The sequence below is a fragment of the Crinia signifera genome, chromosome 19 (assembly GCF_055691185.1).
Source record: "Crinia signifera chromosome 19, ASM5569118v1, whole genome shotgun sequence".
Taxonomy (NCBI): Eukaryota; Metazoa; Chordata; class Amphibia; order Anura; family Myobatrachidae; genus Crinia; species Crinia signifera.
In genome coordinates this window covers 37181412-37209146 of record NC_139226.1, presented here as the reverse complement: position 1 = coordinate 37209146, position 27735 = coordinate 37181412, and the positions used below count along the sequence as shown (strand labels likewise).

Genomic DNA, 27735 nt, shown 5'->3' with positions numbered 1-27735 from the left:
GTGCGGGGTGCTCTGTGACATCATACTGTGGAGGAAGTGCCAATATGTCCCCCAATTCCCAGTAAAGCACATCATCATGTGTCTCCCCCCAAACATGGGAATTCTGGGAGAGTAGCCAAGTATTCTTACTAGTCCAATAGCATTTCAGTCATTAACCATTGACTACGAAACTAAGCCGGTTCTTCTATAAGAGCCGAGGGAGCCATGAGCCGTGACAATTGAGCGGTTCCTGGAGCGAGACGGTTCTTTTCCGATCACTGTTCACTGCTCATATTTTTCCAGTTTCTGGCTCCCATCCACCTCGTCTACCTTTGGCACCTTCCGCCTTCTGCATATTAATTTGTCATTGGTGGATTTTGGAGTGGACTTCTAGAATGTTCTAATCTACCTAGTCTAGTTTCTAGCCATTCAACTTCAACTACGTTTATGGGTCTTATTTTTCTTAGAACTGTCTTGCTCAGGAACCTCCGCTCGATTTTCCCGTCTCTCAGGCTCGCTCTTATTTTCCTCATCTCCTCGGTTCTTGTTATTATTCAGGCTTTGTTAAATAATGAGCCGCTAACCGGTAAGCCGTTCCAAAGAACCGGTTATTTTCCGTGAGTGGAACCGTTCAAGGTTCAAGAGGAATTTACCTTATTTTAAAAAAAATTGATGCTTAAATCTTGTGTATAAATCGCAGATTATATAAACTTGTTGAATCGTCCAAGAAATCACCATGTTAGTTGTGAGAAGAGGGGGGTGCAGCTGAATGCTTAACTTAGGCATGTCCAAACAATGGCCCTCCAGCTGTTGTGAAACTACAAGTCCCATCATGCCTTGCCACAGTTTTGCCATAACGGAATGCTAAAACTATGGCAAGGCATGCTGTGATGTGTAGTTTCACAACAGCTGGAGGGCCACAGTCTGGACCTGCCTGGTTTAACTGCATCATATGAGTTAAGTGTTTTTGACGCGTTTCGTCCTTTACACCATTTACTTAGACTGCTTATCCCGAAACAATTCCCTTTCACCCCTTCGGAAGTCCATGTGGGAAATTTACTAAGATGTGTATTCTACTTCACATGTGATGTTGCTATGTGCAACCAATCAGAAGCTATTTATTTATTTATTTATTTATTTAGCACCCTCTAGAACAGGGCTGGGCAATTGCGGCCTTCCAGATGTTGAGGAACTACACATCCCAGCATGCCTTGCATCAGTTTCAGCATGGCCACATAGCAAAACTAATGCAAATCATCCTGGGATGTGTAGTTCCTCAACATCTGGAGGGCCGCAATTGCCCAGCCCTGCTCTAGAACATGGGTCTTCAACCTGTGGCCCTCCAGATGTTGCGAAACTACATGTTCCAACATGCATTGCAACATTTTTTTCCTATAAGAGCATGCCAAAAAACCTCAGGGCATGCTGGGACATGTAGTTTCACAACATCTGGAGGGCAACAGGTTGAAGACCTGTGCTCTAGAACATGGGTTTTCAAACTGTGGCCCTCCAGATGTTGTGGAACTACATGTCCCAGCATGCCCTGACAGTTTTGGCATGCTCTTATTGGAAAAAATGTGGCAATGCATGTTGGAACATGTAGTTTCACATCTGGAGGGCCACAGTTTGGAGACTCATGTTCTAGAGGCTGCTAAATAAATAAGTAGATTCTGATTGGTTGCCCATAGCGGTACTTATGTATTATCTGGACTCCCATGTTAAATGCACCCCATTTTTTCATACCCCTACTATCCAACTACGCATAGAGTTGATTTTATATAGTGTGGCGAGCGCGGCAAGCGCAGCGAGCCCCGCGAGGGGACGCGGTCTCATAAGAAAAACGGGAGCCCAGATATTACATAAGTACCCCCATAGCAACATCACATGTGAAGTAGAATACACATCTTAGTAAACTTCCCCCTACATATTTTTTTTAATTGTACAGGTCCGTTTCTGTTATGTGGGTGGATACGGTCATTAGGTCAAACCTATTAAGGTCAACATGCATTGGTTCAACCACTGAAGGTTGTCAGGCCTTAGGTCGACACCTGAAATAGGTTGTTATGGCTTAGGTCGACAGGGTTGGAAGGTCGACACAAGCATTAATTAGGTTGACAATAGCAAGGTCAACAGTCAAATGGTTAACATGAGTTTTTCATGTTTTTTTTTAAGCCGACATGTGCCGACAGGCGGTATTTCACGTCCCTACCGTCCACTAGGGCGTGGAGGGAGAATGAAATCGTGTGCCGAGCGTAGCGAGCCATGCTAGGGGAAATTACACACTTTGACTGTGACAATGTCAACATTTGGGACAATAAAATGTGAAAAACTCATGTCGATCTTTTGACTGTCGACCTTGTCATTGTCAACCTAATGCTGGTGTCGACCTTCCAACCCTGTCGACCTTTGTCATGTCAATCTATTTCAGGTGTTGACCTAAGGCCTTCAGTGGTCAACCCAATGCATGACGACCTAAATTGGGTCGACCCAATGACACAGACCCGTTATGTGTATGTGTCAATACATTTTTAAAAACGATACTACACTATCCGAGCCCTTGTGGGAGTTTTCAGAATAGCAGACGAACAACAGAAACCCTTTTGAAAAGTTTATATATATTAAGGGAAGCAAATATGATACATCGCTATTAATAGTATCGTGGAATTTATCCGTAGGTTTTGTGTAGTGCTATTTACACTAATAGAAATTTCCTGGGGGAACTAGTCCCTTGTAGATAGCGGGCTGATGGGGCGGCACTCACAGACTGTACATCAAGACTTGTATCTGTGAAACAAGTGCATTTATTGATAACGTTTCGGCGAGCTAGTACCCTTCATCAGATCCAGATTCATCAGGACCTGATGAAGGGTACTAGCTCCCCGAAATGTTATCAATAAATCCACTTGTTTCACCGATACACAGAGGCAGAACTCTGGGAGGCAATGGAGTCATCTGCCGCCGGGCTCCTGCTCTCAAGGGGGCACCTCTCCACCACTGCCAGTTTAAATCCATTAATTGAAAGCCATCAAAATAGCTTCTGTGGCTGAGTTCTGAATCATATGTGTGTTCTCCCTGTCTTTCTGTATATACATACAGTATATAATATATATTTCATAACAGACTATATATTTTGAATAACGTTGTGTGTGTGTGGGGGGGGCACCAATATTCATCTTGCCTCCGGGCAACTGGGACAAACTTACGCCACTGCCGATACATGTCTTGATGTACAGTCTGTGAGTGCCGCCCCATCAGCCCGCTATATATTTTATATCTATCTATCTATCTATCTATCTATCTATCTATCTATCTAATAGCTTTGATAACAATAACAAATACACAGACAGGGAGTAGTCCTCCTGCTTACACCGTCCGGCTTTCTGCTGGATATATAAGAGGAGTAGAGGAGCCCCAGGAAAAACATCTGTATGTCGCAGTCCCAATGACTCACCAACAGGAGGGGAGGGGGATTAGAAGGGTAATGCATCTTAAACATTCAGTTTAAGCAGTCTGGTGAATGCATTCTTTGTGATCTGTAATGGATTCACAGAACAAAATGACAGTGGAGCATACTTGTCTACTTTCATTTTCACCTCTCCGGGAGAAGCCCGGAGAGGCAACACGTCAGGGGGGCGGGAGCAAGGCTGACATCACTTGGCCACGCCCCCATGCCGGAAAACTCAGTGATTCGTGGGCCGCGGAGAGGGGGCGGGGCTTAAATGACGCCAAATGCCGCGATTGCGGCATATTAGCTCCGCCCCCTCTCCGCAGACCAGGTAATTAAACCAGCGGGCAAAGGGGGAGCGGGGGCAATTACCAGAAAGCGGGAGACTTGTCCACCTTCTCGGGGGACCGGGAGAAGGACCCGATTTCCGGGAGGCTCCCGGCCATTCCGGGAGGGTAGTCAAGCCTGCAGTGGAGGCACCACAATAGGGGAAGTGTGTGTGGTGTTATCAGCACACGTCTGTGGCGTGCGCTACTGGAAAAGTGGGCGTGGTTTCACAACAAGGGCTTTGCCTCAAAGGGAATGATGTATCCATATGACATCATCATATCATCAGGCAGATGGTGACAGGTGAGAGGGGGTGAAAGGGAGAGGCAGGGGCTTACAGGAAGAGATAGTGGGAGCAGGGCCATCTTTTCGCATGGCTTTAGCCAGCAGTAGTCCAAGGGGCCCAGGCTGGCCTGGGCCCCTTGGACTACTGCTTGCTAAGCCCATGTGATTGGGGAGTCAGGGGACAGCTGGGCAGAGAGTGGTGGACAGACCGACTTTATTCAGAGTAGGTCCGCAGCTATTTCAAATCCTGTGCTAGCTCGCTGTTCAGCAGCCAATCAGGATCGGCAGTGGTGGCTCCTGATTGGCTGCTAGACTGCACTCTCCAATTGGAGTGGCACAATGTGTAATGGGCATCATGTGAGTTCAGCGAGGCATTGTTTATCTGCTCGCTAGGCAGCGAATATATGCAACCTAGCAAGCAGGTCTGAATTGGGCCCAGAGAGTGAGAGAGAGACAGAGGGAGGGAGAGACATTGAGACAGAAGCTGACAGGGAGAGAGAGGTTGACACAGAGAGATAGATAAGGAGAGATAGTTGTTGCGAGTGTGCAGTGGAGCGTGGTCCTGATCCCCCTCCCCCCCCCAAAAAAAACCACACACACATTGCCCCTGTTATCCACTGCTGGATCATGTCAGTACCTCAGAAAATGATCAGTTATCTGAGCTTGGTGACTTCATGTGGTCATACTATGATACTAATGTCCAGCGGCCGGACTTGTGGGTGGTGAGCACAGGTGCAGCAATATCATTTGGGCCTCCTTCTTCCATCCCAACCCAAGTTCACAATAGGGCTGGGATGGGGCAGTAGGTGATAAGGAAAAAACAATGGGTGACAGGGTGAGGCAGATGGTGACAGGAAGAAGGGGAGACAGAGGGGTCGACCCTATTAACCCCCAAGGATGCGAGTTGCGTTCGGGTGCTGTTTTCATGCTGAAAACGGAACATGAATTAACCCTAACTCGCACCCTTTGCAGGGCCAAATTCACTGAAATTTGCCTGCACCCCTATGGAGGTGGGAGCACTTTTCAGCAAATTCAGCCTGCCGTAAAGTGAGCCCAGTGTCGTGATCATCCGCAAACATCAGGAATAATAGGATTGTCCGTATGTGAAGGGTTACCACCTTTCCCCTTTAATTCCGGACACATATTAATTACACAGGTTTTGTGGAAGTTTAAAACCAGGTGAAATAGAGTCTTGAAGTCAGCCAGCCACAGAACCTGTGTAATTAATATGTGTCCGGAATTAAAGGGAAAAGGTGGTAACCCTACGTATGTGTAACAGGGAAAAACAGTGGATGACAATAAGAGGCAGAGGGTGACAGGGGGAGGCAGAATGTAAAAGGTAAAAAACAGTGGGTGACAGGCAGATGGTGACAAGAAGATGCAGGGGGAGGCAGAGTGTGATAGTGAAAAGCCATGGGTGACAGGGAGAGGCAGAGAGTGACAGGAACAGGATATGACAGGGGCAGAAGTGGGCACCAGAGCGCTTCACCTGCTGCACCAATGTTAGTTCCGCCTCTGGTATGACTCTGGTCCCATAACTCTATTCTACATAATTGTTATGGAAGGTAAGAGTAATTAATAAATCTCCCCCCCCCCCCCCCCAAAAAAAAAAAAAATAATATTCATTTAGTACATTGTAACACAAAAAAACATCTGTATGACCTGCTGCATTGTACTGTAAGTAAACTATTTATTTCCCTTACAAAAAAAATCCTTAGGCTCTCACATATGAACCCACAGCAGAACCTCTATCTTTGGAAGAGGCAGGGATGCACCACGCATGCTCTGTGTCTGGGCACTTACCAGCTGTTCTCAGGATGTCCATATATGGCGTGTGATGTCACGGATGGGGATTCCCACCCCTCTGTGACTCACTATGACTTCCCTACAGTGTGGAAGTACAACACAGCATGCTGCTACTCCGTCTCACACACAAAGAACACGCGTGGGGAAGCTACAGCACGGTGAGTGTCACGTCTCCTTCCCAAGCATGGAGCCAGCTCTTACCTATTCCTATCTCATTTCTTCCCCCCACCATGTAATACAGTGGAGCGGATGTATCTCTATCTGTTTATTTATTTTGTTTCTTTGTTTACTTTTTCTACAACTTTTCATTGTTAGGAAAGTTAACCCTTCATGTGACCAGCACCATGCGGCTTTAACATGTGCTAGAGCAAGGAGAGGCTGAGTTGGTTTTTGTTTAAGGCAACACGTGGCTAACCAGGGTGGGTCACAGGAGCATGGCTTGCTACCCAAGTGGCAGGCAGGGACTTGTGGTTCCACAAATAGAAAACCCACAGATTGCCTGAGGCTGGTTAACACGGGTTCAGCTATAGGGCAGACTGTATTTACATCCCAGTTACCTTTCCTGCCTGTTGTAGACTAATGGCTACACTCGTATCATGTGTTTAGTAACTATTCTTGTTTGAACGTTTGTATTTGAATTTAGAATGGAGAACTTAAATTACTGACCTTTATCTAGTGCACTCCAATTGGGAACACAGTATTAGCTATTCTTAATACTTGGACTGCTAATGTTTAATGACCTAGTGTAACTATATTATACTATACCAGGGGTTCTTAAACTCGGTCCTCAGGACCCACACAGTTCACGGTTTCCAGGTCACCCGACAGGTGCACTCATTACTCACTGACACATTTTAAAAGATCCACAGGTGGAGCTAATCACTTAACTTGTGATTCTGTGAGGAGACCTGCAAAGCATGCACCGTGTGGGGTCCTGAGGACCGAGTTTGAGAACCACTGTACTATACTATACACAAGAGATTTCTAACCAGCAAGCACACTTCAGTTCAGGTTTTAAGGACGCCAATACTTGAGTGCAGGTGATTGAATTAGTATCTCAGTTACTTTGATTTAACCATCTATACTCCAGCATGGATATGACTGAAAGCGGGACAAGTAGTGGTGCCTTGAGGACTGAGGTTGTGAAACCCTGGTATAGGCACCGTGTCCTCATGAAACATGTTCATTCCGGCTGTACACATGTTTTCGCTGCTGCTGGCCTTAAGATTTGTCTCACGTTTCTAGTCGGCTTAAAGTTTCACAACTGACTGTGAAATTCTGAACTTCAGGAAAGTTTTGGACATTTCACAACAGAGCGGTCACTGGGCACTTGTAAATAGGCAGAATTTATATGTAGTTATTCTGTAGCTCTGTACAGATGGATGTGAAGCGTCTTTCCTAAAATGTAGTTAGAACATCAGTAAATAGAATTAAAAGAAAACACTACAAATTGGATCAACTACTAAATGCAAAATATATAGTCCACAGCCCCATGTGAAAAAGTTCTCTACCTCCATACAGCAGTAGATGTGCTTGGGGAGGATGAAAATGTCTGAGTACCAGATGGGGGTAGTAAATTTAGGCACCTTGGAATACATAGGGAGGACTGGCATCCTAATAGAATCCTTACATGGGTCAGGTAAGCATACTTACCTTTCCCCCTTCTCTACCTCCCCTGAACCCTCCCTTGCCCATACCTCCCAACATGACCCTCTCCAGGAGGGATAGAATGCTCTAGTCCTGGACTTCCCTCTTAATTTGTGATTTGCCAACACCTTTCTTTTCCATTGACCTGTTCAAAACAGGTGATGGCAATCATACATTAAGAGGGAAGTCCAGAAACAGAGCATTGTGTCCCTCCTGGAGAGGGTCATGTTGGGAGGTATGCTTGCCTAATCTGATGGGGTAAGGGTCCCAAACCAGTATCTTCTATAGGGCTTTGTATACGTTGAATTGTACTGTAAGTTGCTTTTGCATACAGAATTAAGGCCCTTATTCTGGTTCTCGCAAAGCCAAATTCTTTCTAAAATGGACAAAACCATAAGCACTACAGGTGGGGCAGATGTAACATGTGCAGAGAGAATTAGATTTGGGTGGGGTTTTACTTCAAAGTGAGATCTATATTTTAGTGTAGAAATAAAGCAGTATTTACCCTGCACAGAAACAAAATAACTCACCCAAATCTAATTCTCTCTGCACAAGTTACATCCGCCCCCCTGCAGTGCACATGGTTTTGTCCATTTGAGAAGGAATTTGCATTTGCGAGTGAACCATAATAACCTAAGTCTCAGGAGACTTGGTTTGGATTTTAGATTTAATGGTCCATAGACTATAAGGCCTGTGCAGTGTGAATATGTAGAGAGACATCCTTACTATATTGGACTGTCCCCAGAAATCTATTCTTCATCAATATGCAGTTGGTGGGTTAACAGATCATAGGTCAACACCTTAAAATGGTGGACATGAGATTTTCGGAAAAAATATTCCAGAACAGGTGTACTGGTACACGGATATGGTGTCCATGTCGGCTTAAATCAAGACACCCCCCCCCCCCCCCCCCAAAAAAAAAAATGAAAAACTAATGTTGACCTTCTTTGTATGTAGACCTATTGCTTGTGTCGACCTTTTGTCCATGTTGAACTTTTTAAGGTGTTGACTAGGGATGGCCATCGACTATCGATGTTCCCAAAACATCAATGGTTGGGACCCAGTGCCCGATGTTTTGTGTCATCGATGGATGGCTTGAGACTGTTAGATTGGAGACGTGTGCACACTAGGTGCGCAGCATTGCTGTATTAAGCTGTGTTGCTGCGGGCGGTCCGCCCCGCCGGCAGGTGTGGGCATGCGCAGAAGAACCTTAAACTGGATGGACGGCTAGTTAAAATTTCTTCTGCGCATGCGCGCACATCCCGCGATTGCCCGTCCTGTTGTGCGGTGCATTGATAGCAGGAACCATCGATGGTAGGGGGTGGAATGTTTTATAGCCATCGATGGATCCTGCTTGAAAAGCCAACGATGGCAACCACCGATGGGGCATATGCCGATGGCCATCCCTAGTGTTGACCAATAGTGGTAAACCTATTGAATGTCGACTTTGATTGGCCCATACCCTGTGCATACGGGTTGGGATCATTTGGTCTACAGCATGATGGTCGACATAAGTCTAGGTCGACATGGGAAAAGGTAGATCTGGTTCTAGGTCAAAAGGTCGTTAGTTTGACATTGTTTAGGTCGACAGTCAAAAGGTCGACATGAGGTTTTTCACTTTTTTTTTTTACATGAATGTCAACACAGTTGACATGGACACAGTTTAAAGTGCACCGCATCCCTTGCTGCGCTCGCTATGCGTCGGCCACACTATATTCTCCCACCACACCCTAGTGGATGGTAGGGCATGAAATACCGCCTATCGGTACATGTCGGCTCAATAAACAGTGAAAAACCCCATGTCGACCTTATGACTGTCGACCTAGACACTGTCTAACTAATGACCTTTCGACCTTGTCCCATGTCGACCTAATGGTGTTGACCAGTAATGACTGTCTACCATCATGCTGTAGACCAAATGACCGCATCCCGTGCATACAGTCGGTTTTATTCCTAGTGATCTATATAAGTTCAGTTTCATGCAGATGAATGCGTGTGACTTCATCTCACAGCCTACTGGGGAAATTTGGGATCATGTGTCTGGGAATTCCCTATAACACTGGCTGAGATATAGGGAGGGCAGACAGGTGGATCACAGAAGTTGTTCTACTGCAATATCCCCGGTCCCTTTAATACTCTCAGATCATTGTTCCAATTTCCCTGGCTTCAAGTTTCAGGAGATGATTTCCTTATTGTGATTTCAGAGAAATGTTTACGCGTCTTCCTTACACATTTGCATAATACGGACTGAGGACAGAAATCTAGGGTTCCGTGCCACATAAATAGTCACTGGCTGATTACACCTGTTTCACTGTCCCTATAGCAGTCTTGCGAAAATGCAGTTAGTCCTGTTACAATGTCCTGGGGACTTTGTTCCTGAATTAGGGACTGGATTTATTTGAGACTTCCTGAAAAAACAAGTCATTACTTGTGACAAACTTGTCTCTTCCGCAGTATTGCAGCAGTTTCGTCATCGGTTTTGATTGCTCAACATTATATATTATATACATGAGAACACCAATATTGTATTTCATGCCTTACCATCGACTACGGTGCGATGGGAGAATGAAATAGCGCCTGAAGCGCGCAGTGAGACATGCGGTGCGCTTTGCCGGTGACTATGTCAACATTCATGACAAAAAAAGTGAAAACTCATGTCGACATTTTGACTGTTGATCTTTCCATTGTCGACCTAATACTTGTGTCGACCTTCTGACCCTGTTGACCTAAGCCATGACTACCTTCAGTGATCGAGCCAATGCATGTATACCGAATGACCCTTACACCCCCCCCTCCCCGGCCCATACTGTAGGGTTTATCGTATGTAAAGAACTCCCAGCAGCGGCGTAACTATAGCACCGCAGCCCTCGCCACCGCGGGGGGGGCGCTGTGCATGTGGGGGCGCCGGGGGCTGCAGTGCTATAGTTAACCCCCCCCCCCCAATCTTACCTATCGCGCTGGTCCCGGCGGCTCCGTTCTTCTGCTGAGGACCACCACAAAATGGCTGCCCCCATATAGCACACAGTTCTCTGAAACTGTCTGCTGTATGGGGGAGGCCATTTTGTGGTGGTCCTCAGCAGAAGAAGAACGGAGCCGCTGGGACCAGCGCGATAGGTAAGATTGGGGGGGGGGGTTTGCATAGGCGGGGCGGCAGGGTAGGGGTGCTTGGCGAGGGGGGGCGCCCCCCCCCCCCTAACGGCGGGGGGGGGGGCGCCCAAAACGTACCTACGCCACTGACTCCCAGGGAGCTGGCGGGGGAATATAAGTGAAATCATAAGCGATAAATCGCAGGTTCTAAAAAGCACCTGCGATGTACCACCTTTTTCTGTGTCGACTCTTAAACTCTTGACCTAGATGCTGTCAACTTATCAAATCGGAACCACTGTGCCATATTATGGCTATTCAGCAGTGTGCGTGCCTGTTACAAGCCCATCAGTAGCGATGGGAGGACACCGCGTAAGGCAGTGTGCATCCTGTTCCAGCACACGCACTAGATGTCCTTACTTAACCAGCAGCACAGCAGGCCCCGTTACTGTGTATCTCTCAGCCAGTAATGTCTTATCACATGATGTAACAGTAACAGACCGCAAGGTACAATGTGATCTCAGTGCCACAGCCCCCAGGCAGCGAGCTGCAGACTGTATGGTGTCATCATCTCCCTTCTGACACTTGTCCCCAGACACCTCACAATGGCTTTTGTAACTGGGAGAGGAAGGGGGGTTAAGTCACGGGTGTATTACTGACAGTGCGGACTATTGTTACAGGAAGTGGTTTACTCATATAGGTTTCTGAGAATGCTGCAGGATCTCTCGACTATAAAGTTGACTTTGATTTTTGGGCTTGTCCTACTAAACAGTAATTGATTTATGACCGGTGAGCATATTTTCACTGGAAATACTGTAGGGCCTCTTTAGCCCTGATATCATCTACTCTATACTTTAGACTTTCCCGTTCTGCGCTGGCAACGATGAAACAAGTGGGAGTTTTTTTTCAGTATCAGTATAACATTGTTAGGATTTTCCCAGCCTTTCCCAGTAACCCTGTTTTTTTTTTTTTTTTTTTATATATATTTATTTTTTATTACTCTGAAAATGAAAGTAAAAGCAGAAGTGGGTCAGTAAGGAACCGCAACACCAAACTTCCCACAGAGAAAATCCTGACATGTCACACCATGTGTGGGATATTAATAACCATGTTTGGGTCTCACCGATACTATTAAAGAAATGAGTGTATATTATTCAGTAGCGTAGACCACAGGTTCTAGGTCGGTCCTCGGGGACCCCACACAGGGCATGTTTTGCAGGTCTGCTCACAGAATCAAGTGAAGTAATTAGCTCCACCTGGGGATCTTTTTAAAACGTGTCAGTCAGTAATGAGTGCACCTGCTGGGTGACCTGAAAAACGTAAACTGTGTGGGGTCCTGAGGACTGAGGGGCAGATTTGTTAAGCTCGGTGAAGTGATAAACTGTCTGATTTTTATCATCGGCCAATCAGCTCCTACCTGTCATTTTTCAAACCAAGCCTGTAAGGTACAGGCTTGGTTTGAAAAATGACAGGTAGCAGCTGATTGGCCGGTGATAAAAACCAGAGTTTATCACTTAACCGAGCTTAGTGTTAGAAAACCACTGGTGTAGAGTGTTCGTGCATGGATAAGAGGTCATTTACAAGTACAGACTTTACACAGTAACAGAAAACCTTGGGGGTGATTCAGGCCTGTTAGCACAGGTCCGAATTTGGTCCGGTCTCCAATGGCAGTGGTCTGCGCATGTGCAAACCCCCGGAGCGGGCGCCTTTCAGCCTGAGTGACAGTCAGGGATCGTTTGCTGGTGTCCGTCCAGCGTTTCATGGGCCGCCCCCAATTCGTCAGAAAGTGTTCCTCAGAAGAGTAAATCCTGGCTTACTTTTCATAAGGAACAGACTAAAAATCATTCGATGGTGAGTAACCATCGAATGATTTTCCTCTGTCCAGGTGCATGTGAGCGGATGTGTAAGTGTACACAGCCACCTGCAGCATAGCGCAGGGTTCGGCGACGGGCGGCATTTACCTACTCACTAGACCATGGGTCCTCAAACGGTGGCCCTCCAGATGTTGTGAAACTACAAATCCCAGCATGCCTTGCCACAGTTTTGCTATAAGGGAGTGTTAAAACTGTGGCAAGGCATGCTGGGATTTGTAGTTTCACAACATCTGGAGGGCCGCAGTTTGAGGACCCATGCACTAAACCCACGAATTAACTAGCTGACATGCAAAAAATGTGCCAGGGTGGAACACTTTACCCGTTTTGAAAGTTCGAAATCCCTGCTTAGTGGGTGCCTACAGATAATAGGTAGAGCAGCGATAAGAGCCCGACGTTCAGGTGATTATAATGATGAATGGGAGCCGTATGGGCAGAATGTGATTGTTTGTTTGTAATAATCCCGCCTTCAATACGAGGCCACGCACAGGACACAACGGCACAGATATCATTGCAAACATCTGTGACTCTCTTCTAGCACTTGGGAGAAGAGATGGTCTCACGTATAGGGCAGTGGAGGTCACGGTTTATCATCGGGAATGGATTTAGACCTCAGTACACCCCTGGGCACAACAGCCACCATCTACTGTCCAATTTTATTATTTTCATAGTTTTGTAATAAGGCCTCATTATGTATTAATAATGATACAATAAAGCTGGTATGTTCCTTTTAATAACATTTGGAAAACGTCTTTATTGTACAAGATTATAGTTTGCTATTGATATGTCGGTATGTGGTGTGATTTCTAATGTGGATCCCATGTTTATTGTTATCTATAGGAGCAGTATAGAGACTGTGAACAGCAGAAATGCATGAGGAAGTACAACTTGGGGCGTCTTACATTGTAAGACTGCTGAATCGTCACCAGAAACTGGACAGTGAGCAGGTGGAACGTTTCACAGAGACGCTGACCTCTATCCTCTGCGACAAGTTTGAAGGTCACTGGTATCCAGACAGCCCACATAAAGGTCAGGCATACAGGTATGAGACACAATAGGAGTGGTCCTTGGCACATTACACTCATCCATACCCTCCCAAAAGATTAAGCAGGACAGTCCTGGAGGACTTTCCCGGCAACCAGAACATTTGTTTAGTATTGCTGGGAGGCAGAAACACTTTTGCACAGCATGGTAGAGTGATCATAAATAGTCATACACTGGAAAGGAGAGAAGTGTTTGGGAAACCTAGCTGGAAACTAGAGAAGTGTTTGGGAAACCTAGCTGGAAACCTAACCAACTATGACAACCCCATGACATTTTTTGATGGGTCATGACTATGTTGGGAAAATGTATGCACTTTATTTAGATTCCCTCTACCTTGGGAAACTTTGGATGAGGGCCTACATTTCTTTGGCTTACACATGTTTGAGAATTCTTCTCAAGGCACTCATTAGAGGGATATTAATAAGTGAACACAATTGAGTTATCTAAAATTGAGTGATTCATTGTTGCTGTCATTTTATTTGTTGCTGTACTGACTATATTACTTTCCTTCCTCCAGGTGTATCCGGATAGAACACAGTCTCCTGGTGGATGACTCCGTATTACAGGCCTGTGTTAGGAGTGGTTTACGCTGCTCACAGTTAGCACTACCAAAAAATATGTCCTTATGGATCGATCCACAGGAAGTCAGCTGCAGGTAAGTCATCTGGTGTAATACTCTCTTTGTGCTGTTAAAAGCTGTTACGTGCTGTCTTAGTGCTTTTAGTGCTCATATATTCTTAAAAAATAATGACTTGCATCTATGTTTCAAGCATCCTTTATTTCAACACGAGCAAAGCAATCTACTCTGACTCCATGGTTTTTTTTATTATTCGGTTAGGCATTGGACAAGGTGGTTATTGTGTACCACAATTGTTTGTTTATCCTTAGAACCAAAATATAAATACACAATTAACAAATAAATGAAGTGGTTTGCTCCACTTTATTGTTAAGTGTATGATAAAATGTTCCATTAAAATGAATCCATATACATCCAAATTACTACCACCAACATTATAAGTCTAAATTTGGGTTTTATGTGAAGGTATCATGACCAATAAGGCAAAGTAATAGGAAAACTTTCTCGTGGCTACAGAACCAGCAATAGAAAATCTTCCAAATCCAAACATTTACACACCTACAATTTACATTTAAACACTTTGGGATATCCTGGAAAGCAATTTAGGTTACTGGTAAACATCACATGTCATGAGGTTGTATACAACACAAAGATGTTAAGAAACTCTACTGTATGTCTCCCTTACCCAGAGTTCTCCTTCCATCTCCTCAGGTTGGGGGAAAGCTGCAGCCCCTTTATTGTGAAAGCTTCAGAACATCTAAAGCCCAAAAAGAATCTGACCTCCGAGAAACCGGACCTAGAGACCTCGGACTACCACTCAGATGGCTCTGACACTAACGGGAGCCCATCAGAGTGTTCGAGCGAGGACGAGGAATCCCCCGGGAGCAAGAAAAGTGCTACTCCAGTGATAGACGCACAAAATACTGTAAGTTCTGCAATTCTATAGTAATAAGGGTACAACTAAATGATATCACTCAAATTGTGTAAAATGTTACATTCAGAAAGTACTTACAACAAAATACCACATCATGCAACGTAAACCGCAATCTAACCAACGCATGGGAATGGGAATTAAGGCCCTCATTGTGGTTTAATCAGATGGGGCCCTTCCGAAGTTTGGGGCTATGTGCATGGTATATTATGCGCATGTGGAGGTTCCCTTTGCAAACGGCTTGGGCGACTCACAATGTCACCGAACCATTTGCAAGGAACGGGTGGCCCGGGGGGGTGGACGGCGGTGGGGACTGCTGCCCGGAGGTGGATGTCATCAGCAAAAGGGGGGATGGCGGCGTCTCTGGTGCTGGGTAAGCTGTGATCCCTGCAGCTTACTGAGATAACCAGAGTAACCCCCTACAGATGATGGAGGTTTCCTTGGCATCTCTATGTACTTGTATTTAAATATGATGGCTTAAATGTTATGTTGGTTTGGCAACCCCTCAATTTTTTTAACTTTGGAAGCTTTAGTAAATCTACTTTTTAGTTGTTCATTATAATATGAATAAATAGCATATGTATAAATTCAAAGATCAAACCTTTTATGTTTTTTTGGTGTTTCTATGAGTTATCATAGTGTTGACACATATTTCTTTTCTTTTCCACTGTTAGGGTGCTCAGTTCTATTACAGCCCAGCTCCACCTTCCACGGTCTTCTACCAGTATCCGAGAAACACGTTGAGCTTCATCCCGGCCTATCAGCCAATGACCGTATATTATCTGGTCCCAAAGTTCTATCACAACATCAGGCCCAAGGCAGTCCAACGGAAATGGAAATCCAAAAAGTCTTCACCTCCTATCAAAAGTTGAATTAGGACCTTAGTGACCATAGCGACTTGGTCTTTAGATGGCTTCTCTTCATCTACTGGAAGATGACTTTGGATGAAGAATATCCCTTGGGGTTGGTCTTCTCAGTGGAAGTTAACCCAGTGTTCAAGGTCCAACTTTTTCAAGCAGCTAATATGTAGAATTCAAGATTTTATGTGGATACTCAGGAAACAATAACTATAAATGAGCAATTATTTAACTCAGTCTCTGCTCAGAAGTATAGCTACTGTATTATGCACAGTTAAATGACAGAACTTGGAGGAAAGTGGCCAACCACAATATTATTTGTTGTAAGATCTACTTATATATTGCCAGCATACTCCATGGTGCTATCCAGTTGGTAATGGACACAGTAATAAAATATGAAGGGGAATTAAGATGGTGGGGTAGATGTATCAAGACTTGGGGAGAAATACAGTGGAGAATTGCTTAAATCAACCAATCTGCTTCCAGTGGTCATCTGTCTAGCACAGTCTTTGAAATGGCAGCCGATCGTTTCCTTTGGCCAGTTTCTCCATCCCACCTCTCTCCAAGGCTTGATACTCCTCCCCCAGACAGATTTAAAAGACCAGTGCTGACAATTTTTTTTTAACTGGGTTTTACATCTCATTGGTTTTACAAAGAGTTTTATTTATGACCAAAACTACAGGACTTTCTAGAAGCACATTATTATGAAATAACAGGTTTGTTGAGGTTACATATCTTAAGTACGATTATTTGGCTGATTTGCCATTATTTTGATAATTGGCCTAATTTATTGTATAATGTGTGTGAAAAATCGTTTTGGCATTTCGGCAATACCTTGGACAAATCTTGCCCACAAACATGATCGGTTCCATTATGCGATCTGTTAGGCAGGAATGAAAAATCTTGGCGACAATCTCCTGATCTTGACCGTCGTTGTGTCTGCATCCTCAATAATCAATCAACTGTCCAGATGTAAAAATTAGGTAGTTTGTGCTTAAATCCTGTTTTTCCAATCAGCTGATTTCTGTGGAAATCAGATTATTTTTTGAAAAAATAACTAGTGTGTAGCATCGATGTTGGGAACTTCCTGTAGACCGATTGTCCCGATCAGGCACATTTTCCCAGTTCATGTGCTTGGTATAAGGGTTCCGAAAGCTGTTCTTAAGGCAACCCAACAGTCCATATTTTGAGGATATTTATGCTTAGGCACAGGTGGCTTAATTATATCCCTTTCAGACCTACTACCCAGGATTTTAAACCCAATACAATCCCGGGTTTTTTTAAATCCCGGGTCCATTGCAGGTGCCAAGAGCCATTCAGACATACGCTAGTCCTGGGATTATGCGCATGAAAAATCCCAGAATTTTTGCGTATGTTTGAAAGAAGGTATAATCGGGGATATCCCTAAAAACCTGGACTGTTGGGGTGCCTTGAGATCTATGTTTGGGAATCACTGGTCTAGGGTGATGGTATTAACCTTACTACCTCCAGTTACTTCAACAGCTGAGCCTGTGATTTTCTTTGGTTGTATATCAATTAGTTCTGACTGTTCACCAACCTAAATAATGTATGTGTTTCTTTTATAATGGATATCCCATTGTTACCATCTAAATCCCATTTTATACCCTGGAATTGATTTGGTGCCTCGAAGCCACATGGCTCTTTAAGGCCCACAGAAGAGCAGGATGACTTGCCAATCACCCAATGCTTTTTTGCCTTTTTGGCATTTCTTTGTTGGGTCAAGATTCATTGTTCTGGTTGATTTAAGTCATCTCTTTTTACCATTACACAGAAAACCGATACCACCTTGCAACCTTTTCCTTTTGTGCTTGGAACCAACCTTAAAGAGTCAATCCTACCTATGTTCATGCATTCACATAATTACTGGCTTCTAAAAAGGTCTTGCTGGCTCCAATATTTGGTTGATTGGCTCTTGTTCAAAATGGCTACCGCTATCAGATTCGGCATACATTTTTCGGTACTTATGTAATATCTGGGCTCCCGTTTTTCTTATGAGACCGCGTCCCCTTGCGGGGCTCGCCACACTTTGGGCACGGTGGCTCGCTGTGCTCGCCACACTATATAAAATCAACTCCATGCGTAGTTGGATAGTAGGGGTATGAAAAAATGGGGTGCATTTAACATGGGAGCCCAGATAATACATAAGTACCCATTTTTCCAATCCATTTTCAACTGTAATTTGTTATTTAACTTAACAACACCGGATATAGTAATGCTGATTTATTGCGCCCAATTATAAGTGATCTAAATTCTACAAACATTTTTTTTTGATAGTAGGAGCTCTGTTAAATGTTTTTTTTTGTTTTTTAAAGTACAGCTGTGAACTGAGCTAGTACATTTATACCCAGATATTATATATGTGGTGAAAACACCATACGAACACATTTAACCCTTGGAGTGCCAACATTTCTGTGAGAGGTGGACAAAATATCAGCTATAAATGCTCACTCACATTATATAAATTCAGATAAAAAATGTTGTGTAAAGAAAGATTATATTTCCTATATATGGTAACATTACAGGTCATTATGATGAATACAAATGTTTGGCAATTTTCACACCTATTTTCACAAATTCACTTGCCACTCAAAGGGTTAAGGAGCCACTAATTGGTGTTATATGCATCCTCTGCTGTAGAACCCAGGCGCACCTTTTATTTTAATCTAGATTATTCCTATCTATGATAACTGCACATGTCCAGTAGTGGAATGTGACCATATTGCTACCATGACTATTACAGAATATGATAGGTGCTTGGAAGTTCTATTGAAGATGAGATGTTGTTGTGGGCAACCAAACAGTTTCTATTATCTCACTGAAGGTGCTAAATTAAAAATTAGATTCTGATTGGTTGCTATGGGCAACATCCCATCGTCCGTAGAACTCCCACCTTCGTTAACGAACCCCATAGAGCAGGCATGTCCAAACTGTGGCCCTCCAGCTGTTGTGAAACTACACACCCCAGCATGCCTTGCCATAGTCTTAGCATTCTCTAATAGCAAAACTTTAGCAAGGCATGATGGGACTTGTAGTTTCCCAACAGCTGGAGGGCCATAGTTTGGACATGTCTGCCATAGAGTGTGCTGCTTAGTCCCAATAGCATTTTTGCTCCAGAGATGCCTCTAATTTCTAGTGAAAATTCAGCATTCTCTTGTGCATTGATTTTGGTCTACAACATGGCCGCCTTTACAGTGTCTGGCTTCCGTTCCACAACATTTGAAATCCACTTTCTAAAAATCCTTTGAGCCTAACAAATACACCCTACAGTACGTTATGGGACATTATGTGTAATCATTTATAATGACAGAGGGCGTAGTCAAATCATTGTTCCAAATGGCTACCGCTATCTGATCAATTTACATGCTGCTACCTACTTTTTAACAGTTATAGGTTTTAATTTATAATGTATATTGCTTTTGATGTCATTTTCCAGTGTCTGTGAAAGGTCTTTGATTGAATTGGATCTGGCATTTTGGATCTGGCATTTTAAATATCTCTATAATGTCTTATGTGCCCGTCCTGTTTTTCTCAATCCTGATATCTATGGGCCTGTCCTGTTGTTGAATACAATTCTTTCTGTTCTGATAAACTATGTAAGTGGGAGTTCTGTGTAGGTAGATATAAATGCTTTTATTTAAGTATATTATTTGTAATATTGTTTTGTTACCTAAAAACTTAATATTGCTGTTTTTAAAAAGTATATACTGTAAATAAGCTTTTTTTTATATAAACATTTTACAGTGCACATGTACAATTGTTTATTTAACTATTTTTTAAGCCATTGTCTCATTTTGTATAAAATAATATTTATAATATATATAAAAATCAAATCTACTAACAAATTATGCTTTTGTATGTTTGTCAATGAAGTTTGCCAAAACCATTCATTCTGGACCACAAAGAGTTAAATGCGCATAGTTGTCTTGTTAGTGTCATATAAATGAATCCTGCTTATACATACACACCACACGTTTATTGGAGATGAGTTGGATGGAATGTGTACAACTTGCGCGGGGGCGCCAGAGGATGATGTCAGGCGCGTGGCAGCAGCGTGAGCTGGGCGTGCGGCCGGAGACGTGACGGCGCCAGGAGAGGTGCGCGCATGGAGGCGCGGCCAGCTGTGATTGGTCTAGGTGGCCGGCGCGCATTTACGACGGGGCGGCAGCATTTGCACTATGCCACCAACAAGTAAGGAGTACACTGAAGCCCGAAGCGTGGCGAGCCCCGTGAGGGGACACAGAATACCGTCCCCTCGCCACACTTCGCCACACTTCGCCACACTTCGGGCTCGGTGGCTCGCTACGCTCGCCACAGGTTTATATCCAACTTCATGCCCACTTGGATAGTAGGGGTATGAAAAGGACCCCTTTTTCCCATTGAATTCCATGTTAAAATGGACTCAGTCCATTTTAACATTGAATCCTATGGAAAAATCGGGTCATCACATCGCATGCGATGTGGTCGTATGCGATGCGATCTCATCGCATCTGATTGTATGCCTTAAGTTAAGGCATACAATCAAAAAATCGGCAGCCCAGATAATACATAAGTACCAAATGTACAGTTGGCAATTGAATTCCTGTGTGAGGCCTCATTAGATTCAATGAGGTTGGCAGTGCAACGGCAGCTGTTACCAGACGGGCCCTCTGGCTCAAACCGTGGGCGGCTGATGTACAATCAAAGAACAAATTATTGTCCCTCCCTTTTCAGGGTGATTACTTGTTCGGAGCCCAACTGGACCAGATTATTACAAAAATTTCAGGGGGCAAATCCATCTGGTTACCACAGGAAAAAACGAATAAGAAGGTCCCAGGAACCAGGAATTTCAAATATCAGTCTCAGGAGTTCAGAGAGGCAAAAGTTACCGGCCAGGTAGGGGATATAGAAGAGGTACTTGGCTGTCTAGGGTGAATTTTCAGATGCAAAGGGGTAGAGAGAACAGGTTCGCCACAATGACGCCAAACCCCAGGCAGTAGGGGCCAGGCTGCTGAAATTCTGAAGTGCCTGGGAAGGTTCCACCTCGGACAGGTGGGTTCTCGAGATTATAAGGACCGGTTACAAAGTGGAATTTAAAAAGCATCCAGGGACTTTCTTCATGGAGTCTCCGATACCAAAAGATCCAGTGGAAAAGGAGGCGTTACTGTCCAGTCTAAAAGAAATGATACAGCAGAACGTGGTGGTAAAGACACCACAGTCGCAAATAGGAGACGGATGGTATTCGCGTTTTTTTGAGGTTCAAAAACCGTCGGGGGGCTTCAGGACAATATTTGACCTCCGAAGGTTGAATCAGTTGGTGCAAATAAGGTCATTCAAAATGGAGTCGGTAAGAAGTATATTACCGGAACTAAAGGAAAACGCTATCATGACCTCTATAGACCTCAAAGATGCCTATCTTCACGTGCCCATATGTTTGAGTCCTCAAAAGTATCTAAGATTTTCACTCAAAGGAGTGAGTTACCAATTTACAGCGCTCCCTTTCGGCCTAGCATCATCACGAAGGACTTTTACCAAAGTGCTGGTTGTCATAATCGCAAATTTAAGGCGAAAAGGAATAGTGATATGGCCATACTTAGACGATTTGCTAATCATGGCGGAAACAAGAGAGCTGGCGGCAGAACACACAGAGGAAGTATTGCGGTACCTGACGGTGCATGGCTGGCTGATAAACAGAAAAAAAAGCCAGATGGAACCATCAAACAAAGTAAAATACCTAGGGGTAATACTGGATACACAGTATCTGAAAGTCACCCTGACGCCGGAAAGACAACTAAAGATGGTTCAGTTGATGAGGTCAGTGCTGGAAAAATCGGTGGTGTCGGCCGAGGTGTGTATGAGGATGTTAGGGCTCATGGCCTCGGCGTTAGAGATGTTGCAGTGGGCAAGGTTCCATACAAGAAAACTTCAAAGGTGTTTCTTAACTCAATGGAATGGCAACAGCAAGGATCTGACATAAAAAATCCGACTGACAAAAAAGCGAAAGAAGACATAAAATGGTGGTTAAGCAAAGTCATGTTGGAGACAGGAAGGTCGTTCGCAGTAGTAGAGCAGGTGGTAGTGACCACAGATGCCAGCGGAGCCGGTTGAGGGGCAGTATGCAAAGGGCGAACGGCCCAAGGACAATGGTCAGAACAGGAGAAGAGAATGCATTCAAACCTCAAAGAGATGAGGGCGGTGGTGCAAACATGCAGAGTCTTCGAAGAAGAAGTGAGGGGCAAAGAGCTGATAGTCAGGTCAGACAATCAAGCCGTTGTATCATATATAAACAAACAAGGGGGCACGCGGAGTTTAAGTATGATGCAGGAAACAGTAGGTCTCTTGGTTTGGGCAGAGAACCATGTAGAGAGCCTGAAAGCGGTGTACTTGGCAGGCAAAGAGAACAGTGTAGAAAGAAAAGGAGGAACGACTCTCTCTTTTGTTGGGGCACTCTTAAGTTTTGTGATTACGTATCGTAATCAATTGAAAACTACAATCTGAGTTTTGAATAGTCAAAGGTTAGATGAGGGTGGGATATTTTATACTCGCTCAAAAAGGGGGTACCACTGGTTCCAGCGGCTCTATCGTAAGGGCCTACCTATAAGGGTAAATTCTTAAAGAGGGCTGTGTTAGTCAAGTGGGAAAATGCTATTCACACTTAGAAAAATGAGGTGGAGTGTTCCACCTCTAGGTGAGTTATTTCTATCTAAAAATTAACTTTTATTAGGTTCTCAATAAAATAAATACTAGACAGACGTTTACAGACGTTGACACACAAACACACAAACATATAGACATGTATTGGGTCACACTTAAGTATCTGTGCCCCGCGGGCACTGTGTCCTCTTGTACTGCCTCCGCTAGGGTTTGTTGCATACAAATTCCCAGAGTGGGGTCACTTGGCCCTGTCCCCTGACATATATGGCTGTCCCACTGTTTCCAATGTCCCTGTTTAAGGGGGGGGGGGGGTTATTATGGGGTCAAGGGGTGTGCTGTGTGTTCCTGTAACGGACAAACTGGATCCTAGGGCTCAGGTCATACAGTCAACCTGTTGTTATAAGGCTTCGTTAATAGTCGGTAATGGACAGGGTTCACACTTTCAAACTGATTAACAGGGCCAAGTGACCCCACTCTGGGAATTTGTATGCAACAAACCCTAGCGGAGGCAGTACAAGAGGACACAGTGCCCGCGGGGCACAGATACTTAAGTGTGACCCAATACATGTCTATATGTTTGTGTGTTTGTGTGTCAACGTCTGTAAACGTCTGTCTAGTATTTATTTTATTGAGAACCTAATAAAAGTTAATTTTTAGATAGAAATAACTCACCTAGAGGTGGAGCACTCCACCTCATTTTTCTTAATGTGACTAGCATTTTCCCACTTGACTAACTGTTAATGACGATTTGATTATTACCAGAGATACAATATGTGAAAAGCGCAGGTTACGTAATGTGTCCGTAACCTTATACCCTTTATACCTAGCTACGTGCGAACAAAAACGTAGCGCAGCGTAGCGTACCTTTTAATTGTATGTTATACACTTAAGAACCAATACCTTGATAAGAGATCCCTTCGCAGGACTTTGTCTCTAATTCTGCGAATATACTTTAAAGGACAGAGTCCGCAATGTACCTTATCGCTATTATGCGAATAACCAGACACGACCACTGAATAGAAGTAAGGAGGTTAGAACTCCATAAAAGGTTGTATTAAAGTCCCTAATGGACAAAAGGGGATTACAGAAATAAGAAACAAACAGGTATAACAAGTGATACAATATACTAACAATGAATGCTAACAATCTCTGCTAAGGGGAAAGAATACAATAATACAAGACACAACCAGCCAACAATACTACAAGGATAAATACCGTGAAATGCAACCGTTACCCGTCTCACTCTAGTATGCGAAGCGCCGTCCGGTCAGAGCTCACTATCGTTCAGGAATGAGCGATAGTCCGGTAGGAAGGTCCAGGGAAGTTAGTTGTGCCGAAGTGACCGAGCCTGCTCCGGGTCGCCTATCTTATAGGGTCAGAAAGGGGAGGTCAAAGGCCATTCTCATTGGTCAGAGATCATATGTCCGGTCCACTGTGATTGGAGGTTAGACGCTGTACCTGGTCTGACCAGGTGCAGGGGAGTGAACTTTAAGAGTCCTTTGTTCAGTGGTTTCGGCGTCAGCAAGGATAAGAACCGGTTTTATCTAGTTTCCTTTGTTAACTACTTACAACAGAAACTGTCTCTGGGATATGGAATATGTCCATAACTATCGGACAGTGTACATTGCGAAATATTCGCAATGACCGGAATACTTTGCATAATGAGCTGAACGGAACGGTACTAAACACGATATAGACAGGTGTGTGTAGGGCTAACTAAGCTATGTGTGGCGTTCTAAACCTTTTAACTATATTTCATTTCGTGTAAGTGTGTTATTATGAATTTATATGTGATAGTATGTCTACTCTTCCGGTCCACATTGTCACGCATACTCGGGTATGGAAACTTTATTTGCGCAACTCTGCGAACCAAAATGGCGGCCATACTATCACAAAATGGCGTGTGGGTACCTAGACTTCCACAGTCCACCCTTTAACAGTAAATATAAAACTGTTACATTACAAAACATTTCACACGACAATACAGAAATTCATAATCCAAACAGAGAAATTGGGATACATGAAATAAACATATAAGGGGAGTAAACCATCTGCTCTCGGCCGATCCAGGATCATGGATAAACGATGGGCCGCATTTATCGAACAATCTACTCAGGGTCACGAAGGATAATGTACAATTTTGGGATAAAAATAAAAACAGGGGCGGTTACAACATAAACACGTTCACAAATATGGTTTCTTTAAAGGGAGGTGGTTTCGATTTTAGGGTCATATACCAAACCCTGGTCTTCCTCTGTATCTCTCGTTCTTACACTCATGATTTCGGTACGTTTTGCCTTTCCCCGGGTCACCACCTTTAAACATTTGAACAATAGCACAAAGACTATGATGGCACCACCGATACAGAGAAGGAGTTTTCCTATGCTAGCTATGATCCCCTGCGCCCATTCTCCTAAACCAGAGAACCAGTGCATTGGATTCAACCAGGAGGTCCATTCGCTAACTTTGTTACCTATTTCTGCCAGGCTGATATTATGTTCCCTTCTAAATTCCCATTTAAGCTGAAGAATCTCATCCATCCGGTGATCGATGATTTCTTCTGGGTCTTCAGTATTGTTGGTGATATATGTACAACATTTTACCCCAAACTGTGTAGAGAGGGTGACACAATATCCTCCTGTCATCGCTGTCAGATAGTTCAACACCATTCGATGTTGAACTAGCTCTCTTTTATACGCTTGTAACTCCTTCCCAGTGTATCTAAAGGTGTCATCATAAATCTCAGTGATGTTATCTACCAAGCTTGCTAATGCTTGTATATACTTAAAATTGATAACTCCTCTGGCGGTATGGGTGATATCTAATGCAATGAGGAATTGGATACCGAACGACTCGTGTATCATTTCAGAAGCTAGGGGTTCTTTTCTTATTGTTAAATCCCTTTTATGGATTTGGTCATAATGGGTATGAGTGTAAGGAGGAGAAATACCTCTGTGTACGTTTATCATCTCATCGTGTGTGAGGGTCATCACTTCCGGTAACACTCTGCCTAGATAACAAATACCAACGTAGTTCATGGAGAGCCATTTGTACGCCCTTCTACCACAAATATAATAAACATCGTCAGGGAGAAAATAAGGGACAGAGTATTTCATTATCTTGTCACACATTATCCATAAGAACATCCCCGTCCCCTGCTCCCTGACTCGTTCCTCACATGTTTCTGGCTGTAGGGTCATATTACAGTAGCCGGCTGATACTCTGCCGGCCATCATTTTACTTTTCTTCACCGTGTAAACATATTTATAGTGTCTTCCACTGGTTCGGATTTTTAATAATAATTCTTTATCTATGGGCTCTCCATCTGGACGCTGGGAGTAAGTTATTGTCTGGTTTTGCCATGTCACTTCCCAAGTACCAATTGTTCTGGAACTTGAGAAGTTCATACATACCAGGGATTTATCCACTTGGTATGGGTGTAATCTAAGACTAGGGGACCTGGTATACAGGTATCTCTTATCCAATGGCCTCCCCTTGTTTAATACGCTTATCTCTGAAATATTAAGCGGGTATGGGACTAGGCCTACACTACTTCTTTTATGTAATACTTGAGAACACACCCAGCATTCTGTTTGGTTTAAAACCTTACCCACTAATGAGTGGTAATCACTCAAAGGATGTTGGCCGGTAGTTGCCTTACTGGTCGACTGACATCGCTGGATGCATCCTTCTTCCATTTTAGGTTGACAATATCTACAGACACAGTACTCACCAGACAATAAATCATCACATAGCCCTTGAACTACGTTTTCCTCATACCTTTTACCTTCTCCTGTCATGGGTAAAGTGTCAAGCTGGTTTAGGGATTCTACCTCACCCATATCTGGGTCCATTATTACACTGTCAGGACTCCGCTCCGATCGCTCTAGAATGTGGCAGCCACCAAGTATTTTTGGATGAAAGAAAGAACACAGAAAGAAAACAAAGACATATATGCATAACTGTGAACCTTTTGCTTGGAGTCCTTCCATCATCTCTACCCAGGAGACTTTTATTTTGCTCTGCTCTTAGACCTTTGTTCACTCAGGTTGCTCGACCTTGGCTGCTTCTCAGTGTTCCCGAAACAATGCTTCTAGCGACACCTCTTCTCTCTCGCTCTCTGCACACTGGGATTCTGGGTTACTGGCTTTCTTGCAGTGGGACGAATGTATCCAAGTCTCTCTCTCTGCGACTTTAATCGATGTAGTGCTGGTCAACAAAACTTGGTACGGTCCTTCCCAACGGTCTATCAAACAACCTGAGCGTAAGAAATTTCGGATCATAACAAAGTCTCCTGGTTTAAGATTATGACAATTTTCGGTAGGCATATCAGGGTTCAGAAAATTCAGCTGCTTTTGTTGCTCCCTTAGCTGTTTGTTTAGCTTTAGGATATACTGTACAGTTAGCTCATTATTACATTTTAGATCATCCTGTGGGTCTATCATGATGTGTGGCTGCCGACCAAACAGTATCTCGAAGGGGGACAGGTTGAGCGGAGTCCTGGGAGTGGTCCTAATGCTATACAACACAATAGGCAGTGCCTCTGGCCATAACAACCCTGTTTCAGCCATAACTTTACCCAATTTGTTCTTAATAGTACCATTCATTCTCTCAACTTTGGCGCTCGCTTGGGGACGATATGGAGTATGAAGTTTACTATTAATCCCCAGGAGTTTACACATGATTTGGAAGACCTCTCCTGTGAAATGAGTGCCTCTGTCACTCTCAATGACCTTTGGGATACCATATCTACAGACAAACTCCTGACATATTTTCTTTGCTGTAAAGGTAGCAGTGTTGGAGGCAGCGGGAAAAGCCTCCACCCAGCTGGAAAACATGTCAACACAAACCAATACATATTTCAAATTTCTACAGGGTGGTAACTGTATGAAGTCGATTTGTATTACCTGGAAAGGGCCTTCTGTAGGAGGGATGTGGGATGGCTCTGTTGGGATGGCTTTTCCAACGTTCTTCCTCAAACAGGTGAGGCATGACATTGCCACTCTACCTGCTTGAGAAGCGAACCCTGGTGCACACCAGTAGGCCTTTACCAGCTTGCACATACCTTCCTTCCCAAGATGTGTCAGCCCATGGGCCGCCTCGGCTAGACTAGGAAGGTATGCTCTGGGGGCCACTGGTTTCCCCTGTCCATCTCTCCAAAGTCCGGTGGACTCTTGGCCACATCCCTTCGACTTCCATACTGCTCTTTCCTGTGGGGAACACAAATTCTG

General features: G+C 44.0%; 1 protein-coding gene across 1 annotated transcript; it reads left to right on the top strand.

Moving 5' to 3' along the window:
• Positions 1-5889: 5889 nt before the first annotated feature.
• Positions 5890-19648, top strand: LOC146042384 (protein BTG3-like). Its single transcript, XM_083162362.1, has 5 exons — positions 5890-6000; positions 13285-13486; positions 14006-14143; positions 14777-14990; positions 15671-19648. The coding sequence occupies exons 2-5, from the start codon at positions 13314-13316 to the stop codon at positions 15866-15868; spliced, it is 723 nt and encodes a 240-aa protein (XP_083018488.1). The 5' UTR covers positions 5890-6000; positions 13285-13313; the 3' UTR covers positions 15869-19648.
• The last annotated feature ends 8087 nt before the right edge of the window (positions 19649-27735 follow it).